Below are 19,658 nucleotides of genomic sequence, written 5' to 3' on the forward strand. Positions count from 1 at the left end.
GAGTGGATTCGAAACCCGTGAGACCGTTCTAAACACCTTGGCCACGCCCTCACTGTGCCTCGTGGAATCTGCTATAAAATAGACTCGGCTTGCAGGCCGTGGTGCCGTCTCTCCATCTGAGAGCAGCGTCCCGCCTGGTCCCACCTTTATCCCTTGTCTGTCTTCAATACTCCCCCCCGCATCCCCCCACCCCCCCCGGCTCACCCCTGGCCGTGCTGAGCGCGGTGCACACCTTTAGCAGTTCTGCCTCATCCGGGATAATTACAGCGGGGTTTTCGCTGTGTCCTTACCGCCTGCCTTTCCCAAGCGCCCGTGTCTGCGTCCGGCTGGCAGGCTGGGCGGCGTTTTATTTCAGGTGTGAGGGGGGGGGGGGGGGGGGAGTGAAGGTGCCGGTTGGCCTTCCTGCGGAGCCCCTTTAGAACGGGGGACGGTGCCGAGTCAGGAGCGAGGGCGCAGGAGAGGGGATGGCAGGAGGGTGAGCAGCGGGGAGCACCGTCCGGGACCCTGCCGGCCGCCTCCCTCCCACCCTGGTCCACGTGGGCCTCGGGACACAGGAGCTCGCGCACAGAGGCCGGGAAAGCGCTCGCTTCAAGGGTCGGAAATCGCCTTCTCTTTATTTCAGCCTTTTTCTTAAGGTCCAGACTTACAGGACCCCTCTCCCCTGAAACATGAAACGGGACTTGATGCCCCCCTGCCCGGGGCAGGGAGCGCTGGGCTCCTGCTCAAGGTCACCGGCGAGGCGGCCGTCCCCGGGGCATCCTGGCGGCGAGGGGCCCTCCACGTGGGGCCGGGCCGGGGTCAGTCCACACCGTCCAGGCCCTGCCGCTCCCTCCTCTCCAGCTGCAGCACCTGGAAGGAGGAGCCGTGAGAACCGGCGTCCTGGGCCCACGTGCACGGTCACGCTGGGACATGCAGGGTTCGCGGCAGAGAGGCCCGCAGCCGCGGACTGAAATCGGGGTGTTGCACAGCGTCCGCCAGGATCTCTGTGGTCGGACAGACGCGGGCACAATGCCCCACATCCATGGTCACTGCCCGAGGGGGATCCTGCCGGTGACTCCGGCTTCCCTGGCGTGGCTCCTCAGGTTTCTACGTTTGCCCGTCTTCTGGGTGCACTGCCTCGAACCCCATTCCATTCCTGATCTGGGGAACCACCGCTGGGCGCATCAGGTGGGGACCGAGTCCCGCCTCGCACTAACTCCATGGGGGTGTCCTGGGCATATGGGACGTGTAGCAGCATCCCTGGCTCAGCCCCTGGGCCACCCCGGGGCAGGGTAACCAGGGCATCTCCAGCTGCTGCCGGCTGTCCCCTGGGGGAACGCCCTCCTGAGAGCCACGCACGGAGCGCAGTGGGCCGGCTCCAGCCTCAGTTTATCCCTCAGAGATGCCCCCATCACCAGATGGGAAAGGGGGCTCCCCAGCCCCATTCTCTAGCTCAGCGGTGCACTCACCACAGCGTCTCATGTCCACCGTACCCTGTGCTCCCTACCAGCCGTCTTTCTCCTGCCCCCGGCTTACCACATGCACTGGGGGGAGGGGAGGGTCTAACTGCGGTCTGTCTGTTGTGGAAAAGGGAAGGGGGGCCTATACCTCCTTTTCAGTAATCCTCACCCGAGGATGTTTTTTAAATATTTTCATTTTAGGGAGAGAGAGCCAGAGAGAGAGAGGGAGGAAGGGAGGGAGGGAGACGTCGATGTGAGAGAGAAACATCAATCAGTTGCCTCCCATACACGCCCCAACCAGGGATCAAATCTGCAACCTGGGCATCGAACCCGCGACCTTTGTGCACAGGATGAGCTGCCCGGCCAGGGCCTACCCCTGCTTTCTGTTGTTGTTACTGACCCTCACCCGAGGGTATTGTTGTCTAGTGACAGACACACTGATGTGACACAAACTGGTTGCCTCACATCCGTGCCCAGGCCAGGCGATCGAGCTGAATCTGAGGTCTGTGCCCTTGACTGGAATCGAACCCAGTCCATGGGCTGAAGCTCCAACCACTGAGCAACCCGGCCAGGGCCTTGTGCCTGCTTTTTTTTTTTTTTTTGGTTAATCCTCACCTGAGGATATTCTTTCATTGATTAGAGAGTGGGGGGGAGAGAGGGAAAGACAGAGAAACATGGATGTGAGAGAAACACATCCATTGCTGGCCTCCTGCACACACTCTGACCAGGGCCCAGGTCAAGGAGGAGCCTGCAACCGAGGTACGTGCCCTTGACCAGAATCGAACCCGGGACCTTGTGGTCCACAGGCCCATGCTCTATCCACTGAGCCACACTGGCCAGGGCCCTGTGCCTGCTTTTTAAGTTGATGTTATTAACCTTCCCTTGGTTCTATTATTTATTAGGAAAAGGAAGGACAGGGCGGTCTGGAAGCTGTAAGGCCAGTCGTCCAGCACGGACAGTGACCGGCACCATGTCCATCCCGCGAGGGCCAGCCACTCATCCTGGGGAACGCGGTGCCAGGAACCACAGCCCAGCCTGGAGCAGGGCGTGCCGAACGCTGACGCCAGCCCCTGGCCCTTTGCAGCAACGAGGGTGGCAGGTGCCGTCCCACCCAGAGCCTCTCCGACCCGGCCCGGCCCGGCCGAGGCGCCGCGCTGCCCGCTCACCTGGTTCTCTATGCAGCGGAACTGCCAGGGCCAGCCCACGTGGTAGAGGAACGGCCGCAGGTCGAACCTGTTGTCGTCGGGGCTGTAGCTCTCGGCGTGGTACGCGGGCGTGAGCGTGGTCATCTTGTGTCTGTTCACGGAATACTTGGAGAAGAACCGCTTCACCTTGTCAGCCACCTGGCGGGCGGGAGGCCCAGTGTTTGGAGACCCGAGGCCGCGGCTGCGCCCGCTGGGTCCCCACTGCCTCGCAGGGCCTGGGGGCGGGAGAGCACTCGGCCAGGGCGGGGCTGAGCTCTAACAACGCGGGTTCCCACGGCAGCGCCGGGAGACCTGAGCGGGTCCGGAAGCTCTGGCTTGCCAGGCTGCCCGGCGGTTCCGTGGGGACCTAGTGAGTCCGACAACGGGCCGAAAGCGGCGATGCTCCGACCTCCGTCCGCTCTCCCCACGGAAGGAGCCGCCTGCTGCGGCGGGTGAGCCCCTCCCGGAATGTGGCCGGGGCCGAGGGCGGCCCCGCGGTGGGCGCTGGGGACTGGACGGGGGTGTCGGTGAGACGGGGCGTCCTGGCTTTAGCTCACACTTGCCCTGCCAGTCAGACCCGCCACTGCCAGGTGACCACCGGCCCTCACCCCCAAGCCCCCCAGTACCCCGTGAGCGGCGGCGCGGTACCTGCCGGGGGGTGCAGATGTCCCGCCACAGGTGCAGGAGTTTGCAGAACATGCTGTAGGGGCCGGTCTTGGCGATCTTCCGTAGCCTCCCGTAGACCGAGAGCTCGGCGTAGGTCATCCCCATGTCTTCCTGCGGGGAGGGCGAGGCGGGTCAGAGCCGGCGCTGAGAACTTCCTGGGGAGACAGGCACCGGGACCAGGGCCGGGCCGAGGAGGAGGCCGCTTTCAGGAAGCAGACGGACAGCCGGCCGGGGCTCTGGGTTAGAGCGAAGTCCCGACGCACCAAGGTTGCGGGTTTGATCCCCGGTCAGGGCACATGCGGGAGTCAACAGTGAATGCACAGATGAGTGGGACACAAATCAAAGTTCCTCTCCCTCTCAAGTTAATTTTGAAAATTAATTAAAGCCCAGCCGGTTTGGCTCAATGGATAGAGTGTTGGCTGACGGGTCCTGGGTTTGATTCCCAGTCAGGGCACGTGCCCGGGTTGCAGGCTTGATCCACAGTGTGGGGCGTGCAGCACGCAGCCAATCAATGATTCTCATCACTGATGTTTCTCTCTCTCTCCCCGTCTCCCTTCCTCTCTGAAACCAATAAAAAAGAATAGTTTTAAAAAGTAAAAATTAAAAAGACGAACCAGACATGTGGCTTGTAGGACTGGAGCTGCGGCCCCTCAAAGGAGACGGTCCGGCCCTAAGCTCCGGGACCTGCAAATTGTGAATTTATTTGAAAACAGGCTAACCCTTGCAGGTGTAATTAGGATCCCAGGATAAGATGAGCCTGGGTTGGAGGTGGGCCCTCAGAGACAGAAGAGGAGGCAGAGGCGGCCGTGAGGAGACGGGGGAGAGGCCGAGGCGATGCAGCCACCACCCAGGGCCGCCTGGAGGAGGCAGGAGACAGACGTGGCCAGCTCTCTGATCGCAACAGAGCAGGTGACAATCGATGACAGAGAGTCTGCAAAGTCACAAACTAAAATCGGATGAAAAGTGAGATCCATCCTAAGCAACCCACAGCCCAGGGAGAGACCGCGGAAAACTCGAGCGCACCCCACCAAGAGCGAAAACGAGGGCCCCGCCCAGCGAGCAGGGGCTGCAGGGAGACCGCGCTCGGAGGCCGCGCTCAGACACCTGCCCTCACGACAGGACTCGTGCGCAGGACCTGACCCCCTCCCCCGCGCCTCCCCCTCCCCCGAGCCCCCCCTCCCCCGCGCCTCCCCCTCCCCCGTGCCCCCCTCCCCCGCGCCTCCCCCTCCCCCGCGCCCCCCTCCCCCACGCCTCCCCCTCCCCCACGCCCCCCTCCCCGCGCCTCCCCTCCACCGCGCCCCCTCTCTCCGCGCCTCCCTCCGGACACCAGTGGGCGTGGAGGGAGGAAGGAAATCGGTGAACAGAACAGAAACGTGGAGAAAACCGACGGTGTAGCCCGGGCCGCACGGCTCAGGTGAGCGTCGAACTATGAACCCGGCGGTCACGGTCCGACTCCCGGTCAGGGCCCAGGCCCGGGTTGCGGGCTTGGTCCCCAGTGTGGGGCGTGCAGGGGGCAGCCGATCCGTGACTTTCTCATCCTTGATGCTTCTATCTCTCCCTCTCCCTTCCTCTTGGAAATGAATAAAAATAAAGTTGTGTTTCTAGACACTGGCAAGGAGCCCTCAGAAACAAAATTCAGAAAATAATTCCATTTCAACAGGACCCAAAAGGCTACTTAACAAGTGAACTGGACAAAAGAAGCGCACGGTCACACTCTGAAACCTGCGAAACGCCGTTGAAAGATGAACAAGATCTCACTACACGGCCAGGACCGAACACGTCAGGACGGCGACTGACCTACAGTCGACGCCCGCGCCAGGCAAGCCCACGCTGGGCTCTCTCGCTGGCAGAAACAGACAAGCTGATGCCAAACTTCACGTGGAAATGCTACGGACCCAGAATTCCCAAAATTATCTTGACAAAGAACCAGGCGGAGACTCACACGCCCCCATTTCCACACGTGCCAACGACCAGAGCCACAGCCGTGGAGACCGGGTGGGACCGGTGTGAACGCGGACGCACAGAGGACGGGACAGAAGCCAGAGCAAACCCGCCGTTACCATCGGCTGACCACCAACGCCGCCGCGACGAGGCAGCGGGAGACAGAGCAGCCTCTGCAGCAAGTGACGCTGGGACCCCTTCCTCACGCCACTCAGCAACGGACCCGGCGAGTCACAGACCGGAGTGCGAGGCCAACCCTCTCCCGCTCCCAGGAGAGGAACAGGTGTCCCTGTGCCCCCAGGGGCTGCAGCAGGACGTCAGCGGTCCCGGATGTGACGAAGGCCCGGCCCCGCCCTCAGCGCCCGCTGCAGCCGCAAACCAGAGCCTGGGACCCACCGGCCGGGTCACGAAAGGCAGCCGGGGTGGAGGGGCGACAGTCTTCTGCGAGGTCGCCCACAGACGTGCAGACACACCCCTGCCATCCATGCCTCCCTGCCCACTCACCTCGCGTCACCCCTCCACCCAGCCTCCAGACGGCCGAGTCCAAAGGCCAGCAGTGGCTGCACCGCCCGGCTCTCAGGCCAGAACCCCAGCAAAGGAGCCCGGTGCCCCGGGCAGGAAGGGGCCGCGACAGAGCCAGGACACGCCCGGCGCAGGGAGACGGCAGAACCGCGGGGACAGAGCCACCACGTTACCTCGTCCGTCTGGGACACCTGTCCATCGGCCAAGGGCTCCAGCTCTGCAGTGGCCGGGGCGGCCAGGATGCTGCAAACAAGACAGGCAAGTCAGGGCAGCTGGACGCTAATGAAGTCACAGGTACCACCAGGCTCTCCGCTCAGCACGGGACTGACGGATGGAGCAGGGGATGGGCAACGGGGGATGGGGACCAGGCGGCAGGAGCCTGGGGAGCAGGAAGGAAGGAAGGGGTGCCTTATCGCGGGACCCCGAGTGCTGGCAGAAGGGAAATGTTGTCAGGCCACCAGGGGCTGGGGAGGGGGTGGGGGCTGAGCGGCAAGGGAGGTCGGGGCGACACTGGTTGAGGGCCCAGCTGGGCTGGTGGGGGACCCACCGCTGCAGGGCGGGGAGCTGGAAGCGCTCGATGCAGAACTCGACGAAGACCCGCAGGTCCGTCTTGCTGATGCCGCCGATGGGGTTGATGTCGGCGCTGGAGCAGTCGTACTTGGTCAGGTAGCCCAGGAGGCTGCGCGAGAGAACACGGGGTTCCGTGCGGCCGACCCGAGGGGTGCGATTCCCCCAGCGTGGCGGCCTGGCATCTCCAGGACTTGGCACCCCCCGTGCAGCTCACAGAACCGGCAGGTACTGTGGAAACACCGCTGTGGGCAGCACTCGCCCTCCAAGATCCAGGAGCCCAGGCCCCCTCGCCCGCCCGCGGCATACACACCTCTCGTCCACGTTGGCGGACCCCAGCACCAGCAGCCCACCGGGGGCGCCCCGAGCCCAGAGGCTCAGCTGAGCAAAAAGGTAGGCGACGACCATCCTGAGCCGAGCCTGACGGCGGGAGGGGAAGCGTCACCGTGTGTGGGGCACGTGCAGGGCGACGCGGGCCTCACGCCGGGTCCCATCTCGGCTCGAGAGGCCGCCCCGCGCAGCCCCTGGAACATGGGACAGTCGAGGCTCTCGGCTTCCTCGCTCCGGGGAAGGCGGCGTGTGGGTGCCCCACCATGCCTCCTGGGCTGCCCACGGGCGCTCGGCAGGGCCGAGTCAAAGGCGGAAGGGCCTAGAGCAGCGGCTCTTAACCTGTGGGTCGCGACCCCTTTGGCGGTCGAATGACCCTTTCACAGGGGTCGCCTGAGACCATCCTGCAGATCAGATATTTACATGACGACTCATCACAGTAGCAACATGACAGTGATGAAGGAGCAACGAAAATAATGTTATGGCTGGGTCACAACATGAGGAGCTGTATTTAAGGCCCAGAAGGTTGAGAACCGCTGGCCTAGAGCCTGGGGCCGAGGGTTGGTGGTGGGACTGGGCTGCACAGTGGCCGGGAGGAACCTGGCCGCCTCGTCTGCTCCCTCCACACTGTCCTCTCTGGAGGAGGGCGGCCGCCGCCCAGCGGAAGGGGACAGAGAGGCCCACTGCGAGCAGCCGGAGCTCAGGGCAGCCGGCCAGCGTCCAGCTCCCGGAGGCAGCCACTCACCGAAGATGCAGAAGACACACACTCACACACTCACACACACATTGTGCGCACACACACACATATATACACATTGTGCACACACATAAACACACACTGTGCACGCTTCCATCTCACACACCAGTGCCGATTCGCACCACTACACCCACTCTTGTGCACATGTACACACACACTTGTGCACTCACAGATGCTCACAACCCACATGCACACTCACAGCCTCACCTCACTCTCACACTTTTAAACTCACACACACGATTGTGCTCACACACACCTTCACCCACGCACCCGCTCAGACACGCTTACTCTTGCACACTTATACTCACATGCACGCTGTCTCGCATCCTGACCCTTACACGCTCACACACACACGTGCACACGCCGACTGGGCCCTGTCCAGGAGGCCGCAGGGTCAGTGTCACGCGGGGACGGGGCGGGGCTGGGAGGCGCACCTGCACGTTCTGCAGCGCCAGGTTCTCCTTGCTGCTGCCCCCGTGAGCCGCAAACAGCGGCCTCTTCCCCGTCACCAGGCTGAAGATGCTCATGACCGCCGTCACGGCGGGGTCGATGCTGAGGCCGATGTGGTGGCTGGAGGAGAGGGCGGGGTGAGGGGCTTCTGTGCACGTGCGCGAGGGGTGGGTGTGGGGTGTGCGTGCGTGTGCGCGAGGGGTGGGTGTGGGGGGGGTGTGTGTGTGCACAAGGGGTGGGTGTGGGGTGTGCGTGCGTGTGCACAAGGGGTGGGTGTGGGGCGGGTGTGGGGTGTGCGTGCGTGTGCACAGGGGTGGGTGTGGGGCGTGTCTGCGTGTCACACGGGTGGGTGTGAGGGGCGTGTCTGCGTGTGCACACAGGTGGGTGTGAGGGGCGTGCCTCCATGTGCATGTGGCAAAGCACACACAACACAAAATCCACGCTGACCGCTACAAAGTGCACAACTCGGTGGCAGCTGGTGCGTCCACATGCTGTGCAGTCACCACCTGTCTCGCTCCAGAACCTTCCACCACCCAAAAGGAGACGCTGGACCCACCAGCTGTCACTCCCCTCGCCCCCTCCAGCCCCGAGGACGCCCTATCCACCCCGTCTCTCTGGCCCTGCCCCTTCAGGACGTGTCACGGACGAGGGTCACACGGGGCCAGCCCCTCCGTGTCTGGCTGGTCCTCAGCACCATCTCCTCCCGGCCGAGGGGCAGCAGGTGCCAGGCCCCTTCCTCCCGGGGACCGGACAGTGAATCCAGTGAGGAGGGGCCGTGCGTGGCTGTGACGGACGCCGGGACGTGGCGCACCCGGACCTGAGCCCTGCGTGCGGTCCCTCGGGCACCGGGCTGCAGGGGGACGCGGGCAGCCTCCCTGAGCTCGGCACACAGGCGGGCGGTGCCCCTCTGTCCTAAGAGGCAGAGTGAGGGGGACACTGAAGAGGCCCTCGTCGCCCCGCTCTGGAGAGAGGCCCCGTCCCCTCCTTCCTCAGGCACAGGGGACGCTGGGAGCGAGGGCAGCCCTGCAGCCGGGACCCGGGCGGGAAGGGGGGGGGGATCCGGCAGCTGGGACACGGGGGACATGACACACGGGCCCCTGGGACCTGGCTCAGACCACGAGGCAGTGACCCCTGCTTGACCCCGGATGTGAGCTTAGCCACAAACGTGGTCGTGGCCCCCGGCCCTGGCCACCACTGGCGACCCACTCACCTTCCGATCTGCTGGGCCAACTCCCGGGCCCTGTCGCTGGTCTCCTGGGAGGAGTTCTCGCTGGCCATGTAGCAGGTGGTCAGCAGGCGCCCGCAGAGCTCCCGGGGGTCCTCGGGGGTGTAGCTGGCCTCGCTCACGAGCGTCCGGACGTCAGCCAGCACCTCCTGATCTGAAAGCCGCCGCAGAGGGTGGCAGACCCTCCCCATCACCCCGGGAATCTCGTCACCCCGGCAGCACCAGTCACCCCTGCTCTTGGGTTGTGTTGCTAAGGGGACACCAATGTTGGGGCAGACGGAGGATCGGAACTGGGGTTGCCCGGCCCGAAGCCGTGCGCTTTGCACTGGCCACGCTGACACACAGCTCGGCCGGCGTCTGAATCCCAGGGAGGGACCTGAACGGCCTTGCTGTCCCCAGGCTCGGGCCCTGGGCGCGACGCTGTGACAGCTCAGCACGTCCGCAAAGCCCCCGGCACCCCGGGACCTGGTTCTCCTCGGCTCCGCCCGGGGCAGAGAGTGTGGACCCCCCCCCCCCCACCGGTGCCACCTACTTCCGTTCCTCACGGCCTCGCAGACCTGGCGGCACATGGAGTGGACGAGGCAGGCGGTGGCCGCGCTGTCCAGGCCGCCACTCAGGGGCAGGAAGAACCCCGCCTGCAACGGGCCAACCAGACGCAGCCTGAGCCCAGCCCTCGGGGACGCGGTGCTCCGCCCCCCCGCCAGCCTGACCAGCGCTCACAAAACTGCACGGGCGCCTGGCTCACAGGGCGGAAGAGGGTGCCCTGTCCTGCACACCCCACGGTGGGCTCCAGGGGCAGGGCCTTCCGCGGGGAGAGCGGCCAAGGCTGACTCCACAGGCACGGAAGACGGCATGACCCCAACACCGGCCACACGCGGAGCCCCGCCTCGCGTGCCCTGCGGCCCCGGCCGTGCAGCCGAGCTCCGACTACGTCCCAGCGGGGAAACGCTTTGCGTGGGGTGAGTTTAAAAACAAACACCGGGCCCGGCAGGCGCGGCTCGGGGGGTGAGCATCGACCAGGAGGTCACAGTGCGATCCCCAGTCAGGGCGCAGGCCCAGGGTGCGGGCTCCATCCCCAGTAGAGGGCGTGCAGGAGGCAGCCGGTCCATGATTCTCTCTCATCGTTGATGTTTCTCTCTCTCAATCCCTCTCCCTTCCTCTCGGAAATCAATAAAAAAATACTAAAATATAAAATACAGTAAACACGTATTTAAAGGAAACAAACGGCCAAACAGAACATCACTTTCCTGCACAGAATCAATTAAACCAGTGAGGAGGAGCAGGTCGGCGGGCGCGGCCCCGAGGTCTTACCTGTTGGCTTCGTCTTAAAAAGTCCCAGAGCCAGCAAGCGGGTCCGAGGCTGGGGGGCAACAGAGGGAGTCAGGTGTGGGGTTTGGTGCGGGTGGGGGGGTTCCTGGGGGGAGGTGTGGGGAGGGGAGGGGGTAGGACAGGTCCTCCGTCCCGAGGTCTCCGTGGGAGCACGCTCAGAGCTGGGGTGGCACCCGGTGCCGTGGCTGCAGCGTCCACACCGTCGGCCCCAGGTGCGTGGCCGCCGCCTAACAAGGCTCCCCAGGAGGGTCCTGAGAACCAGCACCGCCCACCTGATCTCCTCGCCGACGCTGTGGTATCTCCACTCCACGGGCTCCGACAGCGGCTGCAGCAAGTCCTCGTGGCACGAGAGGGCGAAGTCCACCTTCACGCGGGGGTAGGGGCTCGCCCTGCTGGCCTGTGGGTGGAGTCGGGCCGGATGGTGACCCTCAGGGCCCCACGCAGGCTGAGCGGGACTCTGGCCGCCACTGGGACGCACTCAGAGCCGCAGCGGGCGACCCTCCCACCCACTGGACGGCCACGATCGGAGAGACGGACGCACCGTGTCGGCGGGACGTGGAGGGGCGGGCGCGGGGCAGCTCCCCCAAAGGTTAGCCGTAGAAGGGCCCCGCGACCCAGCACTTCGCGCCCGGCCCGACCCCGGGAGAAGCGGGGCCTGTGCTCCCAGCACACGTTCATCTCCGACAGAACGTGGGAACAGCCCACACGCCCGTCTGCGGCCGAGGGACAGACAGCGCGGTCCAGCCACGCAAAGGATGTCACTCGGCCAGCAAGACGCACGGAGCCCTGCACACGCTGCCACGTGGATGGGGCGTGAAAGCATTGTGCTCCGTGAGAAGCCAGTCCCGGCATACAGGTGTGAGGAGGCAGCCGGTCCATGATTCTCTCATCATGGATGTTTCCCTCTCTCTCCCCTCTCCCTTCTTCTCTGAAACCAATAAATTTAAAAAAAGAAATGGCGGGTGGGAGCGGCCGGAGAGGTCAGTGGGGGGAAAGGGAGACTATGTAACTTTAAAACAAGAAAGAACTTAAATCAGAAAAGAGAGAAGTTCTAACACTGACTGTGGCGATGGCTGCACAGCATATGCAGGAAAAGCCGAAAACCACAGCATCGCGCTAAGGCGGCGAACTGGGTGGTGCGGGAAAAACACCGATAAAGCTGCTGTTTAAAAAAAAAAGCGTCTGGGTCTCGGGCCAGCGCCTGCCAGGTGCCCGCTTACCGCCAGGTTCCGGGAGGACATCTCGGCCCTGTAGCTCCTGACGTCCTCCAGGTCCAGCGTGGCGGTGAGCACCTCCTGCGGGCGGAGGGAGTGAGTGCCTCTCGCCCACTCGCCGGTCGCTGCACCGAGTCAGCAGGTGCGCCCGTCGCACGGGGTGCAGCCCGGTGGCCCTGGACGGCGATCAGGCCGGGACCCGCCGTCGCTCACGCGGGCGCCCGCAGAGCGAGTCGGATCCTGGGCACAATGGCATTCCCGCCCGTTTCGGGCAGTAACAGCCATCGCCCCTCTGGCTCCCCACACGGAGGCGGACGACACAGTCCCCAAACCTTCCCCTCTGCTTCCTTCCCTCTAACCCGCCCCGCTCGAGCTCCAGGTCCCCGCCAGCCGCGGACTTATCCACACACGCCCGCCACATGCTGGGGGGCAGGGAACCAGGTCACCCCCTCTCGTTACTACAGGGCCTCCTCCTCCCACAGCCACGCAGGGTCCCTGGCCGCCCAGCGCCACTCAGGGCGACGCTGGTGGTGCGTGTGGGGGCGAGTGCAGCGGGTGGAGGGGAACCGCAGGCAGGCGCCCTCGGGGCCCCACTGGACACCCCGGTTGTGGGGGACAGAGCACCGAGGGGAAGGGACCCCGCGGCTCCCATGCGGCTCTCACCACGTCGTCCAGGGAGAACTGGGATCCCTGTGCGAACACGGCGCCATTCATGGCGATCATGGCGCAGCCGTCGTAGTAGAGCCGGTCCCCGTCGCAGCCCTTCTGGTTGGCCAGCAGGTAGATGCCGCCGTTCTGCCAGGCACAGGCCACAGCGCGTGGGCGAGGTCCGGGCCGTGGCGCCACCGGCCCGCAGGCCACAGACCCCGCCCCAGAGCTCACTGCGTGTCCCCAGCAACGAACGCCCGCGCCCGGGAGGCCCACAGCCTGCGGCCACCACACTTGGCCTTCTGGGGTCCCAGGCGGGACGTCAGCGTCCACGTCCCCCCAACAGCCCCGTGGGGGGCGCTGGCATCTCTGTCAGGAGGGGACACGAAGGTGCCGAGAAGACAGACCCGGTGAGGAAGCCAAGGTCCTGACCCAGCTCAGCCGATGCAAGCTGTCCCGCGAGCCACCCAACAACGCGCCTCACTGTGTCGCAAGAAGGCTGATGGCCCGGCCGCGTGGCTCGGCCACGCGCGTATACCAGGGACCAAGAGGCGGCCGGCTGCATTCCCGGTCAGGGCACATGCGTGGGTTGTGGCTCCATCCCCAGTCGGGGGCGTGCAGGAGGCACCCGGTCCATGACGTTTCTCTCTTTCTCATCAATGTTTCTATCGCTCTCTCCCTTTCTCTCCAAAAACCAATAAAAACGTATTTTTTTTTAAAAAAAGAGTGAATGTGTGGGTGGTCCCCGGGCTCCACCACGAAGCCAACGGCAAATGGCTCAGCCCCGTCCCCGGTCCCCGTGTCACTTGTCCCAAAACACTGTGCAGTGGGTGAGGGCGGGAGGCGGACGCTGGTGGGTGTGCCCTGTGCCCGCTCCAGAGGGGATGTCACAGCGCCTGCCTGGCAGGGTGGATGCCAGGGCTGGACGAGGTCGGGCAGGCGGCCCCCAGCCGAGGGGCGAGCTGCTTGCTGAGCGCCAGCCGCACTAGCAGGACTGGGTGGCCCTCGTGTGCGGACCACGCCCTGTGCCAGGCGCTGGGACTCGGGCGAGTGTGAGACACAGCGCCGGCCCTGGTGCCCGCGTGCTCCAGCGTCCCGGCTGGTGCCTACCTTGGTGGTGGCCATGGTGACCAGGTCCACCCTGGCATGGGCTTTGCGCAGCACGTGGTGGCTGCCGGAGGCGTTGGTGAAGATCTCCACGCCATCCAGGCCCATGGCGATGTGCGGGCTGCGGGCAGAAGCGGGTGAGGGAAGAGACCGCTGTGCCCCCAACCCGCCTGCCCAGCCCCGCACGCTCTCAGGCGTCTCCTGTCTCCACGGCCCGAGGCCGGGACTCCCGACGGTCGCAGGTCCCCGTGCTCCCAGCTGGCCGGGCAAGGACGGGCCCTGAGACGCGGGAGGCGGGCGGGCTGACCTCTGCGGCGTCCAGAGCTCCTCGCAGATCTCGCTGCCGATGCAGGTGTCCCGCGTGGCCAGCACCGCGTCGCCGAAGGGCACGGTTTCCTGCAGGCCCAATGAGAGCAGGAGACTGGCCACCCGTCTGGGCTGCGAGCTGCCCTAGGACCCCGCGTCCCCCGGGGACTGTCACCAGGCTGCTGTTCTGCTTTGATCCCTAATGCGCCCTCAGCTGGGAGCCCTCCCAGCCCAGGTGGCTGGCACGGCTGGCACCTCCCTGCTGCCCCTCAGGGTCACCAGCTGGAGCCAGAGCCGGAGCCGAGCTGGGAGCGGCCCGGAGCTCATGTGGCCGCAGCGCACGGGATCAGCTCTGCTATTGCCCGGGCGTCACCACGGCTACGATGACAACAGCTCTCACTCGTCCAGGGTCCCTCCAGGCTCCACCCGGCGCTGAGCGCTCTCAGCCTCCTCTGTGCACCTATGCCCTTGGCCTGTCACTGGGGAGTAGCCCGTCCCCGGGTCAGAAATGGCCCGACGGGGCTCACGGGGATCCTGCCACTGTGACGGGAGGGCTCCCGCCCCACAGGGTCCCCCACCGGCCTCACCTGCTTGGTCACGTCCTGGATCATCCGAGGGAGGAAATACTCCTCCGTCTGCCTGCAAGGGAAACAGCGTGGTCACTGCGTCTCTCTCCCTCTCCCCTACTCTCTGAAATCAACGAAAACATGTTTTAAAAAATGCCGAGGCGAGTCCCGAGGTGCCTGGAGACAGGAGCAAGTGAACGGACGGGGAGCAGGGCTCGGCACCGGGCAGTGCAGGGGGCCTGGCTTGTTATCAGGCTCGCGGAGCTATCGGTGACGTTCAAAACCGAATCTATCTATCGATCTATAAAAGGCCGATATGCAGTGTCTCCTTGGGAGTTCAACCAGGAATCGGAGTTCAATCGCTCGCTATGACCTGCTCTGTCCACCAGGGGGCAGTGTGGAACGAAGGAAGGCCCTGGCCAGCAACCAGCAGCCAGCAACTGGGGAAGGGAGGCCCCTGTCGGCCCTGATTGCCGGCCAGGCCTAGGGACCCTCCCTGTGCATGAATTTTGTGCACCAGACATCTCGTTCTTCCATAAAAAAGCAAAGTAGCTGAACTGTATAAAGGAGTGAACCACTGGACGGCTCTCACAAGCACCTGCACAAGAGCCAGCTGGGGAAGCACGCGCGCATGACTCCCATGAGACCCAGCGATGGAGCCCGTGCTGGGAGGGTCCGCCCCCTGCTGGGGGCAGGAGGTGGGGCGGGAGCGTCCCCTCTGCCCGCCGGTGCCGCCTGCACCAATGCCCTCCACCGCCCAACGCAAAGCACCTAAAAGCCAACACTGTGTTGTGCGTTATTCACACTGCAACGAGAAGGTTAAACGTTATTTGATATAATAATCCTAAGTCCTAATTGTTTTTGGTTAATCCTCACCCGAGGATATTTTTCCATTGATTTCTAGGGAGCGTGGATGGGAGAGAGACAGAGAGAGAAACATCGACGGGAGAGAGACAGAGAGAGAAACATCGATGTGAGAGAGACACATCGATCGGTTGCATCCCGCACGCACCCCTGGCCAGGGCGGAATTGAGCCTGCAACCCAGTTTGCCCCGGGGGACATGTGACCTCATGTCTGCGACCTTCCAGTTGTCACAAGTGGACGGAAGTCAGGGGCGGCAGGGAGGCAGCTGCACACTTCCCGTGGGAGCACAGCCCACAGGAGCAGGGTCCAGCCCCGAGCAGCAGGGCTGGCGTGGGGAGACCCTGACACACAGGCACGCAAGATGGGCCGGGAGTGGGGCCGGGGACGGGTGATGCCCTGTGACAAGCTGGCTGCCATTTAACCAGCAGGAGCTAAATGCCAGGGGCTGGGGCCGGAGCTGGGGCCAAACTCCGTGGTCTCCCCCACGATCCGGACAGTGGCTCCTCCGGGTGAAGGCGCCTCACAGACCCCGGAGGACGCACCTGCGCGTCGGACAGGGACTCACCGGCTCCTGGACCAGGGGGTGAACCAGCGCAGCTCGCGGTAGTTCCCTTCGTTGGCCAAGGCCATCTTGGGTCTGATGAGCAGGATCCTCCTGCAGGAGGGGACAGGGTGCCCCGAGACCACAGGCCCGGTCACGAGGGCAGCCCACGGCCGCCCGCCCGTCACAGAGCCTGACACCCAGCCGGTATCGCTCCGCGGGGCCGCGAGGGGCAGTGGGAAAGCCCACCCCCGTGCGACGGACCTCCCTCTCCAGGGCCCAGTGTCCCCAAACCTCACCCATGGGCTCTAACACCCCAGGAGCCGTGTCGGGGGCAGGGGCTGGGAGAGGCAGCGTCACTGGCATTGCCTGCCTGGTGCCCAGGACGCCCCCGGGGACGGATCCCAGCCCCGCCCGGAGCCCGGCCACCCACCTGTTGAGAAATATCACCCTGCAGTTGTAGCGGACGTTACGGTGCATCACGGGCCTGCGGGGAGAGGGCGCCTTGCTAAACACTGAGCCCCCCCGTGTGCTTCAGAGACCCCGTGGCCAATCACAGCAAGACCGAGGATGAGGGGGAGGAGCAGGCACGCAGATGCCAGGGGAGGGAAGCAAAGGCGGCCATGTTCACGGGAGACAGGCGGAGCTGACATAAACAGACGCAACCCGGGGCCCACCAACCTGCTGTTAGCAACGTGTGGCCCAGATCCACACTAGGACAGCACCAGGCCAGGCCCATCATGTGACCTCCACCTATGGGCCTGCACCTGTGGCCTCCACCTGCAGGCCTCCACCTGTGGGCCTGCACCTGCGGGCCTCCACCTGTGGGCCAACACCTGTGGCCTCCACCTGTGGGCTCCACCTGCGGGCCTGCACCTGTGGGCCTGCACCTGTGGCCTCCACCTGTGGGCCAACACCTGTGGCCTCCACCTGTGGGCCTCCACTCATGTAACCTCCACCTGTGGGCCTCCACTCATGTAATCTCCGCCTGCGGGCCTCCGCCTGCGGGCCTCCGCCTGCGGGCCTCCACCTATGGGCCTCCACTCATTTAACCTCCACCTGTGGGCCTCCACTCATGTAACCTCCGCCTGCGGGCCTCCGCCTGCGGGCCTCCACCTGCGGGCCTCCACCTGTGGGCCTCCACTCATGTAACCTCCACCTGTGGGCCTCCCCCTGTGGCCTCTCTCTGAGGGCCCGCCATCGGCACTTACATCCCCACATCGCAGAGGATGTCCTGAGTGACCGGAGACTCCAGGAGGGCGGCCAGGACTTGCAGAGAATGCAAGAGGGTGTCCGACTCGTAATAGTGATCCCAGCACCCGTAGCCGCTGCCGAGGGAGGGGACAGAAGGTGAGGCGGGGACAGGGGGACGCAGCCCACGGGCCGGTCAAGTCAGAGCGCCCAGGTGTGGCCCAGGGGCGAGGCTGCGGACACCTCCCTGCACCTCCCCACCCCCACCCGTGTTCCCGAGTTCTGCTCTCACCATATTTCCAGCTCGGGGCCCAGCCGGTACCTTGCTCCCTTCTGCTTGGCGATTTCGATGCCTACATGGACAGAAAGGGGGCAACGTCGGCACCTCCACGCGCAGAGGCACGCCGACACCTGCTGCGGGGGTGTGAGAAGCCCAAACCAGCAACGCACGAAGCGCTCGGCGCCCTGCTGGCCCGGACGCAGGTGGAGGGCATCGCCCACCACCTACACCTGCAGGACCTGAGACACGGGCAGCGCCGCAGGGCTGACCGGCACCGGGAGGAGGAAGTGACTCCCTGGTCGCTGATGAGGAAGGCCCCGCCCACGTGGGGAGAAGGCAGCACCTGGAGGCACAGTGAGGGGCAGGCACCTCGAACCCCTGGGCTAGCCAGCAGCGCCCAGCACAGTCCGGGAGGGGCCCGCTGTGTCCAGGCGGCTCTGCTCCCCCCCACCCCCCATCACCCCGACAGATTTGCTCGGAGCTCTGCGGAGATGACAGCAGGTTGGTGCTGAAAAATACAGGAACGATGACGGCCCGAGGCACCTGGCGGATAGGCGTCCTCCTGGAACCCTCGGATTTCACTGCTCCTGGCAGCCCTCCTGCCAGCAGCTCGTACCAGACAACCCGCAGGGCCACACCGGCCGGGCTGCCCAGGGAGGTGGGCAACTGACCGTCACAGGGGAGCCGCGACCACACCCTGGTCTGTCAGCCTGAGCCTCAGCTTTATTCTCCTTCCCTCTGGCCGCTTCTCCCAACGCCCACCCCCAGGCAGGTCCTGGGCACCAGGGACCACCCACGTCGGACACGGCACAGCCCCCTCTCCCCTTACCCCCCCCCCAGGGCAGCTTCACGCTGGATAGGACACGTGGGGCCCCAGACATTTGAGGGCAGGTGCGCCCCAGCCCCCCCTGCACTTGCAAGCGGGCTTTCTGACCAGGTGTGCGTCCCAGGCACCGTCCCAGGAGGACGCACACGGGCCGGGTCGCTGCCCTCTCTTCCCTGTCCCCGCGCCCACGGCCGCGCGGCTCCGGGACAGGGCTGTGCGTCCAGGGCCGCCAGGCCGGCCGGAGGGGACCTTAGCCCCTCGGCCCCTCGCTGCCCCAGACTCACTGTTTAAAAAATGGACACTTTTATTGCTACGACTCACTCTTTAAAATCCTTTGCAAGTTGCCCTCGAAGTCCAGAGCCCACTGGTTGAGCGCGCAGGTGGCCACGGTCACCTTCCGGCCCATCCTGTCCTGCGGGTCCGTCTGCCCGGCCCGCCCCGTGGCCCCGCCCCGCCCGCCAGGCCCCGCCCCCAGCCGCCCGCGGAGCCCGCGCATGCGCAGGCCCCGCCCCCAGCCGCCCGCCGGCGGACCTCGGCCGCGCATGCGCAGGAGGCCCCGCCCCGGCCGGGGGACGCCGGGTCCGGAGCGCCGGTGTAGGGCAGCCGCCCGGGTGCGCGCCCCTCTGTGTTACCCCCGCGCCCCCCCAAACGGCGCCTCCCTGTGCCCCTGCGCCGGGATGCTGTCCCCGCAGCGCCGTTATCAGAGGGGCGGGCCGCGCTGCGGGAAGATTTCACAACAGTTCACCCGGGGCTTTAGCGTCTGTTTGTTAACGGGGGGCGGGGTGGGGGGTGTCCCTGTCCGTGGCTCCCCTGGCTGCCATCTGCGGGGACCCATGGGGTTCCGGGGAAAGACAGTCAAGAGTCCAGCCGAGCCCTAACCGGTTTGGCTCAGTGGATGGAGCGTCGGCCTGCGGACTGAAGGGTCCCGGGTTCGATTCCGGCCAAGGGCATGTACGTTGGTTGCGGGCACATCCCCAGTGGGGAGTGTGCAGGAGGCAGCTGATGGATGTTTCTCTCTCATCGATGTTTCTAACTCTCTATCCCTCTCCCTTCCTCTCTGTGAAAAAATCAATAAAATATATTTTTTTTAAAAAAAAGAGTCCAGCCGAGGGGAGGCGTGCTCGGGGGAGAGCGGCTCCTCTGTCCTGGGGTTTCTCTCTCCCGGTGGGAGCCCCGGGGAGGCCTCAGGAGGGCTCAGCAGAGTGAGTCTTCACTGGGGTCCCGGTGTGCCCCCCCCCCCCCAGATGAGGGTAGGGGGCGGGTCAGTCTCTGGTCGGTTTCACCTTTAAGGAATGCCATTGAAGAGGGGCCAGGACTGTCTGCAGGGAACATGTCAAACTCCTAGCCCGCGGGCCGCATGCGGCCCACAAGGAATGTTTTTGCGGCCCAGCCAATACAACGGTATGTAAGAAACGTTTTAATAAAAACTTTGTAACTTAGTTTTTACAATATCCTCTTACACATCATTATTAATAATGAACTACAACGTTCGCTAGCGACTGATGATTATGATCGTGTTGCATCATTTCCCTACGCACCTTACGCGCAGGCGCACCATTTCTCCCCACTAATACCAGCAGCAAAAATTTTAGCAGCCGATGGCCATGTCATTAGTCTAGTACTGACTTGTTGGGTGTGCGCAACAGGAAATATTTCGCTTTCGGAGAAACAGAAAAATGGGTTTAGTTGTGTGACGCTTATTCCTTT

At 64.7% G+C, this 19,658-nt stretch overlaps 1 protein-coding gene across 4 annotated transcripts; it reads right to left on the reverse strand.

Annotated features, from left to right (window-relative positions):
• Positions 1–578: 578 nt before the first annotated feature.
• On the reverse strand, positions 579–18,396 carry NADSYN1 (NAD synthetase 1). 4 transcript variants are annotated; one of them, XR_013996436.1, is made up of 22 exons: positions 18,273–18,396; positions 17,138–17,198; positions 16,866–16,982; positions 16,088–16,141; positions 15,679–15,768; positions 14,270–14,321; positions 13,684–13,772; positions 13,380–13,497; positions 12,285–12,416; positions 11,628–11,702; positions 10,680–10,804; positions 10,390–10,438; positions 9,611–9,713; positions 9,064–9,232; positions 7,838–7,973; positions 6,633–6,739; positions 6,300–6,431; positions 5,926–5,995; positions 4,009–4,220; positions 3,272–3,400; positions 2,606–2,782; positions 590–849 (listed from the first exon to the last, which is right to left on the reverse strand). XR_013996436.1 is itself a non-coding variant. In XM_081099532.1 (21 exons), exons 1-21 carry the CDS (start codon positions 18,355–18,357, stop codon positions 799–801), a joined length of 2,121 nt encoding a protein of 706 aa, XP_080955658.1. In that variant the 5' UTR covers positions 18,358–18,396; the 3' UTR covers positions 579–798. The 4 variants fall into 4 exon arrangements, 1 of the variants encoding a protein (XP_080955658.1); XM_081099532.1 differs by lacking the exon at positions 4,009–4,220 and having other exon boundaries at positions 579–849; XR_013996435.1 differs by lacking the exon at positions 6,633–6,739.
• Between the last annotated feature and the right edge of the window lie 1,262 nt (positions 18,397–19,658).

Source organism: Myotis nattereri (genome assembly GCF_964212035.1).
Source record: "Myotis nattereri genome assembly, chromosome: 9".
NCBI lineage: Eukaryota > Metazoa > Chordata > Mammalia > Chiroptera > Vespertilionidae > Myotis > Myotis nattereri.

Excerpts from the sequence above, each read along its gene's own strand:
- NADSYN1 (XM_081099532.1), bottom strand. The coding sequence starts at position 18,357 with ATGGGCCGGAAGGTGACCGTGGCCACCTGCGCGCTCAACCAGTGGGCT. Across the intron at positions 13,498-13,683 it reads GAGCTCTGGACGCCGCAGAG|CCCGCACATCGCCATGGGCC; the intron begins GTCAGCCCGCCC and ends TTCTGCCCGCAG. Across the intron at positions 6,740-7,837 it reads TGGCGCTGCAGAACGTGCAG|GCTCGGCTCAGGATGGTCGT; the intron begins GTGCGCCTCCCA and ends TCCCGCCGTCAG.